General features: G+C 39.6%; 1 protein-coding gene across 1 annotated transcript in view; it reads left to right on the forward strand.

The window, feature by feature from the left end:
* The window catches only part of PSMD12 (proteasome 26S subunit, non-ATPase 12), a 28,243-nt gene extending 18,421 nt beyond the window's left edge, over positions 1–9,822 (forward strand). The window contains exons 6-11 of the mRNA XM_032429659.1: positions 2,483–2,632; positions 2,721–2,855; positions 3,849–3,961; positions 4,779–4,953; positions 7,595–7,672; positions 8,641–9,822. Of these exons, the coding sequence (XP_032285550.1) occupies positions 2,483–2,632; positions 2,721–2,855; positions 3,849–3,961; positions 4,779–4,953; positions 7,595–7,672; positions 8,641–8,850 (861 nt within the window). The 3' untranslated portion in view covers positions 8,851–9,822. The remainder of the gene's footprint in view (positions 1–2,482; positions 2,633–2,720; positions 2,856–3,848; positions 3,962–4,778; positions 4,954–7,594; positions 7,673–8,640) is intronic.
* Positions 9,823–13,832: the final 4,010 nt, after the last annotated feature.

Genomic DNA, 13,832 nt, shown 5'->3' on the forward strand with positions numbered 1-13,832 from the left:
AGTTCGCATGTGCCCCCTGATGCCCTCCCCCTGCAACACGCACGTACATGCACAACTTCCCCTTCTACCAACATCTCCTACCAGAGTGGTACATTAGTTAGGGTTGATGAACCTACATCGACGTGTGATCCCAAAGTCTATAGTTTGGGGGCGCCTGGGTGGCTCAGTCGTTAAGCGTCTGCCTTCGGCTCAGGTCATGATCCCAGGGTCCTGGGATCGAGCCCCACATCGGGCTCTGCTCAGCGGGAAGCCTGCTTCTCCCTCTCCCACTCCCCCTGCTTGTGTTTCCTCTCGCTGTCTCTCTCTCTGTCAAATAAATAAAAAAAAGTCTATAGTTTGCATTAAGTTTCACTCTTCGTATTGTGTGTTCTGCAGATTTTGACAAACGCATAATGATCTGTGTTCATCAACGTAGTATCATATAAAATAATGTCACTGCCCTAAAAATTCTCTGTGGTCTGCCTGTTCATCCCTCCTGCCCTTCCCAACCCCTGGCAACCACTGATCTTTCTACTGTCTCCATAGCTTTGCCTTCAAACTCTGTTTTCAACCAGGAGGATTGTGTGCCTCATGATTCAACATCCTCTGAAATATTCTTGCCAAAAAAATTCACCTCAGTTATATAAAGCTTCTAGGTTTAACTACCAGTTTACAGGATATACTAGGGACAGAGGAGCCTATTAAATGATACCACAGGGATGCAATCAGCATAATTTAGACTCTAGGAAACTATAGGAGGATTGGCTTGATTTTGTCAACAAATAAATGGCAAGGAAAAAAGAGCCATAAGAAACTTATCTACTGGCTGCAAAGTATGAGCCTTATTTGGGTTCTGATCTAATTAAATAAGATAGATGTTGGGGACTGACTAGATATTTGGTGATATAAGGAATTTTTAGATAACTTTTCAAAGTTTATCTTTTAGAGACATACTGAAATATATGACATGTTGTCTGAAATTTGCTTCAAAGTAATTGACACATGGAGAGTGGGTGAAGATACATAAATGAAACATTGATGGCTCATTGTATAAGTTTTTATTTTCCTTAACAAAAAATTACAAAGATCATGAAATAAAAACTTTTTTCAGACCTAATAATAGTAATGAAATAGCCTTCAGTCCACTTTACCATTCTACATTTTATAAATTCATTTGCAGTATGTGTATGCCAAATATTAAATTAAAAATGTTTTTCATAGTGGGGCGCCTGGGTGGCTCAGTCGTTAAGCGTCTGCTCAGCTCATGATCCCAGGGTCCTGGGATTGAGCCCCGCATTGGGCTCCTGCTCGGCAGGAAACCTGCTTCTCCCTCTCCCACTCCCTCTGCTTGTGTTCCCTCTCTCGCTGTGTCTCTCTCTGTCAAATAAATAAATAAAATCTTCAAAAAAAAAAAAAAAAGTTTTTCATAGTATTTGTCATAATTGATTTTCTATATTGTATCTGTTGTATATTTACTGTAAATCTACATTCTACATCTGTTAGAAGTCATACCAGCCTTGTTATCTGAATTTTAAAAAGACTAGCACCTCTTTTTTCTATAATTTTTTGTTAATATAAATAGAAAGCCTGCAAGTGACATCTTTTTTCGTGTTTAGAATTGTAATTTCTGGGGCGCCTGGGTGGCTCAGTCAGTTAAGTGTCTGCTCTGGCTCATGTCAGGATCCCAGGGTCCTGGGGTTGCACCCCGCGTCGGCTCCCTGCTCAGGGGGGAGTCTGCTTCTCCTTCTCCCTCTGCCTCTCTCACCGGCTTGTGCTCTCTATTTCTCTTTCTCTCTCTCTCAAATAAATAAAATCTTAAAAAAAAAATGAACTATTGATATACATAACAACTTAAATGAATCTTAGTATTCAAAGCATTATACTGAGTGAACAAAGATAGTCTCAAGAGATTACATTCTGTGTTTGACATTCTTGAAAAGACGTGTTTGTAGTGATGGGGAACAGATCATTCTGAGTGGGGGAGGTATGTGACTATGAAGGGGCACATGAGGGAGTTTGTTTTGGGGTGATAGAACTATCTTGATTGTGATGACACAAGTCTATACATATGTTAAAATACACAGAACTTTTTTTTTTTTAAGATTTTATTTATTTTTGACAGAGTATACAAGCAGGGGAAGCAGCAGGCAGAGGGAGAGGGAGAAGCAGGCTCCTCGCTGAGCAGGGAGCCCGATGTGGGGCTCGATCCCAGGACCCCGGATCATGACCCGAGCCGAAGGCAGATGCTTAACCATCTGAGCCACCCAGGCACCTCTAAAATTCACAGAACTTTTTATGCCAGAAGAAAAAAATACCGATTTTCCTATATAATTTTTTAATTGTAATTTCCTGGAGGAAACTACCTTTTTGTATCATCAGGAGCACTCTCCCAGTGTGCGAGAAGGTTCTTACTATTTGACAAGTGTGAATATTTTCAGACATTTAATTTTGCAGTTTTTAGAAATTACCAAGTATAAACTTATTTGGGGTCTTACTCTGCTAGGTGGAAACCTACGGGTCGATGGAAAAGAAGGAGAGAGTGGAGTTTATCTTGGAGCAAATGAGGCTCTGCCTAGCTGTGAAGGATTACATTCGTACACAAATCATCAGCAAGAAAATTAACACCAAATTTTTCCAGGAAGAAAATACAGAGGTAAGCGTGTTTCTTACTGCAAGTTTACTTTAGAAGTGTTTGGAAAAAACCCATAAGCCCCAATTTATTTTATCAACTTTTTTTTCAGAAATTAAAATTGAAATATTATAACTTAATGATTCAGCTGGATCAACATGAGGGATCTTATTTGTCTATTTGTAAGCACTACAGAGCAATATATGATACTCCCTGTATACAGGCAGAAAGTGAAAAGTGGCAACAGGTGAGAATATATTCTTATACTTGACATTGATACTTACTAGCAAGAATTTGCATTTTTTATTTTGAAATTATTTTAACTTCAGTAATTATATGCAGTGGTGTGGTGCTGCTTTCTATTCAGTGTGTTGATAATTCAGTTTATCTTTACTGATTGAAATGAATTGTGACAATATTCTAAATTATCACTTTTGAAGAATGTAGCCTTACTGTTTAAAAGTGGGGCACGTGGGCAGCTCAGTCGGGTAAGCAGTCCTACTCTTGATTTCGGCTCAGGTCATGATTTCAGGGTCGTGAGATCAAGCCCCACAATCAGGCTCTGCACTCAGCTTGGGATCTGCTTGAGATTCTTTCTCTCCCTCTTCCCCTCCCCCCACTCTTGTGCTTGCACACAGGTGAGCATGCTCTAAATAAATAGATAAATAAAATCTTTTGAAAAATAGGGACGCCTGGGTGGCTCAGTTGGTTAAGCATCTGCCTTCGGCTCGGGTCATGATCCCAGGGTCCTGGGATCAAGTCCCACATCGGGCTCCTTGCCCAGCAGGGAGCCTGCTGCTCCTGCTTGTGCTCTGACAAATAAATAAATAAAATCTTTAAAATAAAATATGTATAGCAGGTCACTTGCTAACAAAGGTTATAGGTAAAAGACCTAGCATTATTTTGGAAAATTATTTCACAAAACTGTTTCAAATGGTTTATATGTATATTCCATGTTTATAATAACTTGTTACAAGAACTTTTTCCTTATACATCTGGCACCAAAAAATGTCAGCCCAGGTCGTAATTCAAGTTAGCAAAGATTTACTGTAATTGTTCTGGAGAAACTTAATGTGACAGGAAGCCACTGTAAAGGGCAGCTTGGTGGGATGCTTAGTCCCTAAGACTTGAGTATAATATCAAACATGAATATAGACAATTCTCCCATGATTTTTTCCTGCCAGTTTCCACTTTGTTTCTAAGCTTGTTTGTAATCCATTGTGTTATACAACATTTTTAGGCTCTGAAAAGTGTCGTCCTCTATGTGATTTTGGCTCCTTTTGACAACGAACAGTCAGATTTGGTTCACCGAATAAGTGGTGACAAGAAGTTAGAAGAAATTCCTAAATACAAGTAAGTAACTTTTTTAGCTAGTGTAGTGTACATCTCAGCAGAAACACCATTTTGAAAGAAAATAGGTTAACCTAAGTGTCCACCTGCTTAATTTGGTTACTGATAGATTGTATTGGTGAATAAAATTAGAGTTCATAGAGTAGTGAAATGTTTTTTTCACGCTGCATTAGAAATTAATGAGGTTATAACACACTTCATTCCAAACCACTTATCAAGGGGCGCCTGGGTGGCTCAGTCAGTTAAGCGTCCAACTCTTGGTCTCAGCTCAGGTCTTGATCTTGGGGTTGTAAGTTTGGGCCTCATGTCGGGCTCCATGCTGGGTGTGGAGCCTACTTTAAAAAATAAATAAATAAGCCGTTTATCAAATAGAAGTTGCATTTCAAGCTCACTTTAGCAGCTTTTGGTTAATTAACCATATGATAAAGTTTAGTCTTAGTTTGGGGCTTTGTGATTTTCAGAAGTGTACACTTCCTAAGCAGAGTGGGAAGTATACACTTCCTAAGCAGAGTGGGCTTTTATTTATTAAAAGCTGTTTTTCTTTTATCTGTCTCATTGGTAAGTTTACATTAATTATTCCAGAAGCTGGAAAATACATTGCAGGAGGGAGCAGAATGTTAAGCAGGGGAATGCTCCATTCAGAATTACTGTGGAAAAAATGGTAGTAAAGTAGGTAAAATAAATAATAATCAACTTATGTTTTGTTCTACAAATAAAAATTTATAAGTACAGTCTTTGTTGATATTTGAACATTTGCTGTTATAGTACATGAAACTTAATTTTTACAGATTTGGAATATTAAGTTTTATACAATTTACAGGGATCTTTTAAAGCTTTTTACCACAATGGAGCTGATGCGTTGGTCCACACTTGTTGAAGACTATGGAATGGAATTAAGAAAAGGGTCTCTTGAGAGTCCGGCAACTGATGTTTTTGGTTCTACAGAGGAAGGTGAAAGAAGGTGGAAAGACTTGAAGAACAGAGTTGTTGAACATGTAAGAATCTGGCATGATAGAGATGCCAATCTGAAAGTAAACTGGCAAATTTGAGCATAAACTTTTATTTTTCAAGTTTGATAGTCAAATATAGTTTTTTTGGAGGTTATGTCTTTAATTCTTCACTTTAGGGTTTTTGTTTTTTGCTCTGCCCAATGTAGTAATGATGTAAATTTGTCGTTCGAATGTTTATTGTGTATTTCCAAAACCATATCCAGCTTATCTTCTCCCTCTTATTTCCCCCTGCCCTATCCCCCCATTTTTGGCTTTTCAGAAAAACAAAACAAAACACCTGTGTTTTAGCATGCTTATTTTGAGGGGACCTCTCAAGAATTCAAAATTTTAGGGGCACCTGGCTGGCTCAGTCAGTAAAGCATGTGACTCTTGATCTTGGGGTTGTAGTTTGAGCCTCACGTTGGGTATAGAGATTACTTAAAAATCTTAAAAAAAAAAATCCAAAATTTTATAGCATATAAACCAGAAGGAATTTCTTAAGAATGTGGGGGATGGTTGTGGGTGAAAGGAGTTCTTTCTGATACTTGCTTGATAGTTTTGGGAACGGGTAACAAGTCTTAAACCTGATCTTTGATCTTCTTGGCGTCACTATAAATTGAATTATCTCAGCATTCACTCACATAACAGACATTTATTGTGAGCCTTCTATGTGCCAGACGGTGTGCAAAGTCCTGGGACACGTGGCAAAGTAAGACATGGTCCCTACCTTCAGACAGCTTAAAAATAAGTCATAGGGAAAGATGCATTTATAAATAAAAGTATTCTAGATATTAGGGCACAAATAGATATCACGTGGAGTGGAGCATAAGTAGAGAGTTGATTGGTTCTACCTGAAAAGGGGGCACCTGGCTGGCCCAGTTGCTGGAGCATGCGACTCTTCATCTCGGGGTTGTGAGTCCAAGCCCTACGTATGTTGGGTGTGGAGATTACTTAAAAATAAAATCTTAAAAAAAAAAAAAAAAAAGGTCAGGCTAGATCTACAGTAATTGACACAGGAGGTAAGATTTGTAAGAAGAGTACCCAGTGAGCAGGCAGATTCGATAGTCTGGCAGGGACGTGGAGATACACCAGCAGGGAACGGAAGCGCCTCCAAGAACAGGGCTCGGTGAGGAAGAAAGTCGTAGATAGGGAAAGGGTCTGGAGCTTAACAAAATTTATATACTGCAGTAGTGGAAACCTTGACCTGAGAGGACAGTGACCAGGCTTGTATCTTACAAAGACCCCTCTGGCAGTAAGCATGGAGGATGGATTTTGGGGAGAGACGGGAATAGAATTGAGAAGACTGAGTGAATGCCCCTTGTGGGTGTCAGTCAAGGCAGTAGCTGAGGGATTGAAGAATAGATGGGGTGGAATTATTTTAAGAAAGAAAATCAATAGAATTTGGTCGCTGATTACATTTAAGGGATGAAGGAAAAGGGGTCTAGAATGATTGTCCTTCTTCCTAAGAAGTTGGTGTGGCCATGGACCCTAATAGAGACAGGAGGAGGGACAGCTTCTTCAAAGATCAGTTTATTTTCTCTCCCCACTGTTCCCCATTTTTCCTATGAATGCTGTTGTTTTGTTAATAACGTAGAGAATAATAAAGGGAGGAACAGTGGCTCAGTCAGTTAAGCGTCCCACTCTTGATTTTGGCTCAGGTCATGATCGCAGGGTTGTGGGTTTGAGCGCCACTTCGGGCTCCAAGCTCAACAGGGAGGGAGTCTGATTGAAATTCTCCCTCTCCCTCCACCCCTACCCCCACCCCCGCACTCTCTCTCTAAAATAAATTAATAAATCCTTTTTTAAAAAGAATAATAAAGGGAACTGTTCCCAGTGAAAAGGAAATTTAATTTCAGTTTACCTTTAAGTAGTTATAATGATGATAATGTGGTGTTTTAAGATGCTCTCAATCATATTTTGAATCTGAGCCTTTGTGTCGTAATTATTAAAATTTAATTTTAGATTCTAAAGTTTAGCAAAAACCTTTTAGTACAGTTAGTTTTTTTTTTAAGGTTTTATTTATTTATTAGAGAGAGAGCTAGTGCACACAGGCAGAGGGGGAGGGGCAGAGGGAGAATTGACCTGAGCTTAAAGGCAGACGCTTAACCCACTGAGCCAACCAGGCGTCCCAGTACAGTTAAAGTTTTTAACCACTATTTTAGTTAAGATAAGCCTACGTCTTGATTATATATATTTTTTTCCACAAGATTCTATTTATCTGAAAGAGCGCGAGAATGAGTGGGGGGAGGGGCAGAGGGAGAAGCGGACTCTTCGCTGATCAGGGAACCTGATGCAGGGCTGATCCCAGGCCCCTGGGATCATGACCTTAGCCAAAGGCAGATGCTTAACTGACTGAGCCACTCAGGCGCCCTTGACTATATATATTTAAAAGAGTTGTGGAAAGTATTCAGAATAACTTACAAATAACTGCAGAAACCAAAATATCTAAATTTTGCTTTGTTACTGAAGTTTAGAACCAGTTTCACTCCAGTGGTGGGCTATAGAGAAAAGCTCTGAATCTGACATTTTAACTAAACCTATTTGGATATGAAAAAAATAAAATAGACGTATTTGGATATGAAAACAAATGGGTTTTTAGCCTTACTGATGACTTGTGTGTCCTTCATGCCCTCTGTCCTCTCCCCAGAATATTAGAATAATGGCCAAGTATTACACGAGGATAACAATGAAGAGGATGGCTCAGCTTCTCGATCTGTCTGTTGATGTAAGTAGTTTGAGTTGTTTGTAGCCAGTCATTTTGAATATCAACTGACTTGTAAAAATTGAATGAGAAAATCAATTTTGTTTTATTATTTAAGTTTAGGTGACAAAGTTTCTCCAGGCTATCTTGAATACCAAAAAATAGCTTAAATATCAAGTTTATAGTTACATTAATATTATGTGTCCTAGTTAAAGTCTTCACTTCAATAAGGTAGTTTTACACCGATTGATCTGCAGTGCAGGGTATATGTTTCTATAATGAATACGTCTCGGTTCCCAGAAATGAGCCATAGAAAATGGGAGGGAGACTTGACTGCACTTCCCTTGCAGAGAGAGGTCCCAGGTCCTGTTAGAGGAGCAGGTATGGGTTCCTGTTGGTGACATGTGTACCACCACAGAGGCAGGGGTCAAGTGAGGTAATCCAGAGGCCATTTCTATCACCAGACAGAGTTTTTCGGGTTAGCTAAAAAAGAAGAATCACGGATGTTAGAGGTCGAAGGTTTGATCCTTGGTTGGCGCGTTAGCTGCTTACGTTTCTGGACGAGGGTACCAGAGTCCTTAGAAGTAAAGTGTCTTGTTCTTGACTACAGAGTCATCAGTGGCAGAGCGTATATGGTAACCCAGCATTTCTGGAAACAAATTATCTGTATGATGGTTAGGGGGAAGCATTGTAGACCAGGAGTGTGGACCCAGTTGCCGTTGGCAGCAGGCTGGCTGTCTGCAGTTATCAGCAGTGTTGGGTTTGCAGGGAGACTGATTCAAACTCCACCCTGACATGGGTAGACTCGTAGTCTGTTCGTTCCTAGACTCACAGTAAAATAGTATGTTATTACGGGAAGTGAACAGTTGCTAACTATGAATAGTGAATTTTAGTCCTGCATTTTCTTAGGTAAAGAGTTTAGAAAATGCTTTCCTTAAATTTTATTGTCTGTAATTATCCTGTCTTAATCCAATTGTCTTTCTCTCTTGCAGGAGTCAGAAGCTTTTCTTTCGAATCTAGTAGTTAACAAGACCATCTTTGCTAAAGTAGACAGGTTGGCAGGAATTATCAACTTCCAGAGACCCAAGGATCCAAATAATTTATTAAATGACTGGTCTCAGAAACTGAACTCACTGATGTCTCTAGTTAACAAAACTACACACCTCATAGCCAAAGAGGAGATGATACATAATCTACAATAAGGGTCTCAACGCCCCTAATGCTTTTAGAAAAGAGTTAAAATTGGAAGTCATAAAAAAAAAAAAAAGACTGTTATGGTGTAAATGTTGGGTTGTTTTTTTTTTTTCTATATTCTCAGCTCCTTTGTCTAAAATTTAAAAGATAGTGAATATGTTTAAGGCCCCTTTTGACCTTTCAGCTCCCTGATTTTATCGTTAACTTTGCATTTTACAGTTGGTGCAAAAAAAAAAAAAAACAAAACATTTCTATTGTGTATGTACTCAAAAAATTGTGTCATAACTTACCCAAATGTGTTTTTCTATCATTTGAAAACTTTTTAGCTATTATTTGTTCTCATTCAGCTAACAACCATAATTATAATAATAAAAGCAGTATATGCACATTGACTTTCTATAGTTACCTGTGTTTCTGAACATTTTGTGGGATAGTGATTTAAGTATTTTTTAAATAAAAGAAATTCTGTTGTAAAGCTATCAATTTGATAGAATTGAAAAAACAGCATAGGACATATAAGAACATTTGAGATAGAGTTGTGATTTGTGAAGAATTTGTATTTTAGTATTGAGTGTATGTAGAGTGATCTGATAGGCTGAAGACTTAACATACACATAATTTTTTTCCCCCTTGAGTCAAACTGGTTTCAGTCACAGTAGCTTCATTATTTTCATTACCTTTCTCTGACTTGACCAGTTGTTGAACAAAATCAAGTGACATTATATTGACATAGTTTAACACACAAAGTCATTTTTATAAGATTTCTTTGTGACTTTCACTTAAAGGTCTAATTACATCATTAATGTTCCAAATTTATTATCTCCTTATAGGAACTTTAGTTCCATTATATGAACACTGGATTACAACCTAAAATGCTTTAAAAAATGACAACAAAAAAGACTCAGCCACCCTCTTAGCAAATGGCATAGTATTGACTTTTTTTTTTTTTTTTACAGAAGTTAACAAAAGTAGTTTTACTGTCAAAAGAAACATCTGAAATCAATTAATAGCAAATTTTGGAAGTTTTTTAAAATTTGAGAAAGTTTGAGGTCTACTTTTTTAAAAATCCAAATGAATGTAGTGGGGGAAAAAGACATTCTGGAAATGGCATTTTTCATAATTCATTTTCATTTAATGGTCACTAAATTGTCCTACTCTGTGATCCCAGGGCTGGGGACAATTGTGGGATCTCTGCTATTTATGCTGAGTCATTGTGAGTAATAACCTAGTATTAAATCTAATTCTATTCTTTGGAAATTTAATGTATTGGTCACATTAATAACATAAACATCTGCTACCACTTATCTTTAAAAATCTAACCAAAAATATGGCAGGGAACATCAGAAGTTCACACTAGCGGTAGGAATATGGTTTACATTTTCTTCTGAATGAAAAGGATAGAAAAAAATCATTTTGTATTGTTAATTTGTAAATCAAGTTGGAGCTAATTTGAGTCTAGCTTCTCATTAACTCACTAACTCATTACCCTTGTACTTGCCAAACCTAGGCTATTTGGCCAAATACTTGGTTGTTGTAAAGATCTCAAACGGTCCTCTTCTTTGGTCTTTATTTAACATGCTTGCCCTCAAACTAAGCTCTTTGTGTGTTCTCATTTGGTGCTATTTGTAACTGTCCCAGTGACTGAATCCCATTTGATTTAACTGCTCATCCAGTTCTTGTTTTTTTCGTCTCCAAGCAAACTTAAATTTCTTAGTGTTACAAAGAAGAATCCATTAACACAAGGCAGTAAAATATTTGAGATGTTCAGAACCCCAAATCCCGGCTTCCATTTCGGACCTACAGCTGCCTATTTGTGAAAAGGATAGAACCACTTTGTTTTAAATATGGAAAAGATAATACTTGACTCCTTTTCATTTTCATTTGGTTACTAACTAGCAGAGACGTGATAAGCCACTGTTTTTTGTTTTCATTTTTTAAATGAGATGGTTTTTACCCTTTTATTTTTATATAATTTATGTTTTTATTTTAGAGTTCAATAGCTATTTCTGTAATTATCCTCAATTTCCATATGCTCACTGAATCATTGAAAAACCAATCTTTAAAATTCATACTGTTTCCCTCTATCTCCTCTAAGTGTTACATGTGTGATACGAGTACATATTCTACGTTGTTTTTGGCTCCTGGGTAGAGCTGCCATAAAAGCACTATTTGTGGGTGTGTAAAAACCTAAAGAATAAACTCATGCTTGTAAAGATCACTTCTTTTTTCAGTTCTCTTGCTGTTTAAAACAAAGAGCCAGGGGCGCCTGGGTGGCTCAGTCGGTTAAGCGACTGCCTTCGGCTTGGGTCGTGATCCCAGGGTCCTGGGATCAAGCCCCACGTCCGGCTCCCTGCTCAGCAGAGAGCCTGCTTCTCCCTCTCCCTCTGCCTGCCACTCTGCCTGCTTGTGCTCTCTACCTATCTGCCGAATAAATAAGTAAAATCTTTAAAAAAAAAAAAAAAAAAAGCCATAGGTTTTTCATTCTTTCAAAATCAGTTTCTCTCCTTAAACCTGTTTTTCAAGCGGTGGGAAAACACTGTGCATGTTTGTTTCAAAAGCCAACTGGTTGGCTTTTTTCCCACTGGGTTCTTTCTGATCTGGGTTTGGTGACAAGCCGTGCCTTCCTGTGCTCCCGATCCATGGTTCTCCGATGTAGCCCGTCAGAATCACCGGCAGGGCACACTATGACAGATGGTTGGGCCCCACCCCCAGAGTTTCTGATCCAAGAGGTCTGGGTAGGGCCCAAGAATTTTCATTTCTAGCAAGTCCTCAGGGGTTGCAGATGCTGAAAGAACCGAGTGGACACGAACATCAGTGAGGATTATGCTCCAGCAAGATGCTTATTCTGTGCGGGTTGTTTCCAAGTCTAGTGATCTGAGGTCTGGTTTTATCTTGCTTGCTGACATGTAGAGAAAGGTTCTTGCTTTCTGAGTGGATGTAAAGCAATGTCCCTCAATATTTACCACGTTGAAAAAATTGAAGATTTGGAAAGTATCATCATCTTGCTATCTTGTTCTCTGTGAGATTGGGAACCATGTTTATCTTGGTATCCATCTTTTCTGTTACATAGAAATTTAAATGCTTATTGAGTTAAATTGTTTCTGAACCAATTAATTTTTTTAAATCCTTATACCTTCCTGGGATTTTGTTTTGATCCTCACGTCCAACTTTATATTGCCCTGTAAAGGTACAAGTCAGTGGCATTAATTACATTCACAATGTACAACCATCACTAATCCCTATTTCCAAAACTTTTTTCAATCATTAAAAAAATTTTTTTGCGTAAGTTCTACACCCAATGTGGGACTCAAACAACCGCAAGATCAAGAGTCACACACTTGGGGTGCCTGGGTGGCTCAGTCGGTTAAGCGTTTGCCTTCAGCTCAGGTCATGATCCCAGGGTCCTGGGATCGAGCCCTGCATCGGGCTTCCTGCTCAGGGGGGAGCCTGCTTCTCCCTCTGCCTCTCCCATCGCTCCTTCTCTCTCACTCTCTCTCTCTGTCTCTCAGGTTAAAAAAAAAAAAGTCATGCTTTACTGACTCTGCCAACCTGGCACCCCTATTTTCAAAATGTTACCCCAGCCAGAAGCTCGGTTAACCATTAGGCAGGAATTCCCCACCCCTCCCCCTTTCCCTAGTCGCTTGGTAGCTCCTAATCTACTTTCTGTTTCTATGAATTTGCCTGCACGAGGTACTTCACACAAGTGGAGTCATACATTATTTGTCCTCTGTCTGGCTTATTTCATTTAGCACAATGTTTTCAAGATTTATCCGTGTAGCACGTGTCAGGACTTTCTTTTATGGCTGAATAGCATTCCACTGTATGGATATACCACATTGTGTGGGTTCATCTGTCGATGCTGACTTGGGTTTCCACCCTTTGCCTCTTGTGACTAATTACTGCTATGAATATGGGTGTACGAGTGTCTGAAGTCCTGTTTTCAATTCTTTTAGGTATATCTGCATGTTGGCTTTTAAAAAATAAAAAGATTTTGGGGCGCCTGGGTGGCTCAGTCATTAAGCGTCTGCCTTCGGCTCAGGTCAGGATCCCAGGGTCCTGGGATCGAGCCCCGCATCAGGCTCCCTGCTCGGCGGGAAGCCTGCTTCTCCCTCTCCTACTCCCCCTGCTTGTGTTCCCTCTCTTGCACATTCTTTTATTTATTTTTTAGAAGTGTTTGTTTTTAGTAATCTACACCCAGTGTGGTGCTCAAACTCATAACCCTGAGATCCAAGAGTTGCATGCTCTTCTGACTAAGCCAGCCCGGCACCCCAAAGATTATTTATTTTTTAATTTTTATTATATATATATTTTTCAATTATTTATTTTAGAGAGTGTGTGAGTGGGGGAAGAGGGAGAGGGAGAGAGAATCCTCAAGCAGACTCCCCGCTGGGCACGGAGCCCAAGACAGGACTCCATCCCAGGACCCTGAGATCATGACCTGAGCCCAAATCAAGAGTCAGATGCTCAGCTGACAGAGCCACCCAGGCGCCCCAAAAGATTTTTAAGTAATCTCTACACCCAACGTGGGGCTTGAACTCACGACCCTGAGATCAAGAGTCTTACACTCCGGGGTGCCTGGGTGGCTCAGTCGTTAAGCGTCTGCCTTCGGCTCAGGTCATGATCCCAGGGTCCTGGGATCAAGCCCCGCATCGAGCTCCCTGCTCTGCGGGAAGCCTGCTTCTCCCTCTCCCACTCCCCCTGCTGTGTTCCTGCTCTCGCTATCTCTCTCTCTGTCAAATAAATAAATAAAATCTTTAAAAAAAAAAAAAAAAAAAAGAGTCTTACACTCCACTGACTGAGCGAGCCAGGTGCCCCCGCACCTTAGCTTTTTTTTTTTTTTATTTTTTTTATTTGACAGAGACACAGCGAGAGAGGGAACACAAGCAGGGGGAGTGGGAGAGGGAGAAGCAGGCCCCCCGCCGAGCAGGGAGCCCAGCAGGGCTCGATCCCAGGACTCTGGGATCACGCCCCGAACCCAAGGCAGACGCCT

The sequence above is a fragment of the Phoca vitulina genome, unplaced genomic scaffold (assembly GCF_004348235.1).
Source record: "Phoca vitulina isolate PV1807 unplaced genomic scaffold, GSC_HSeal_1.0 scaffold41, whole genome shotgun sequence".
Lineage (NCBI taxonomy): Eukaryota > Metazoa > Chordata > Mammalia > Carnivora > Phocidae > Phoca > Phoca vitulina.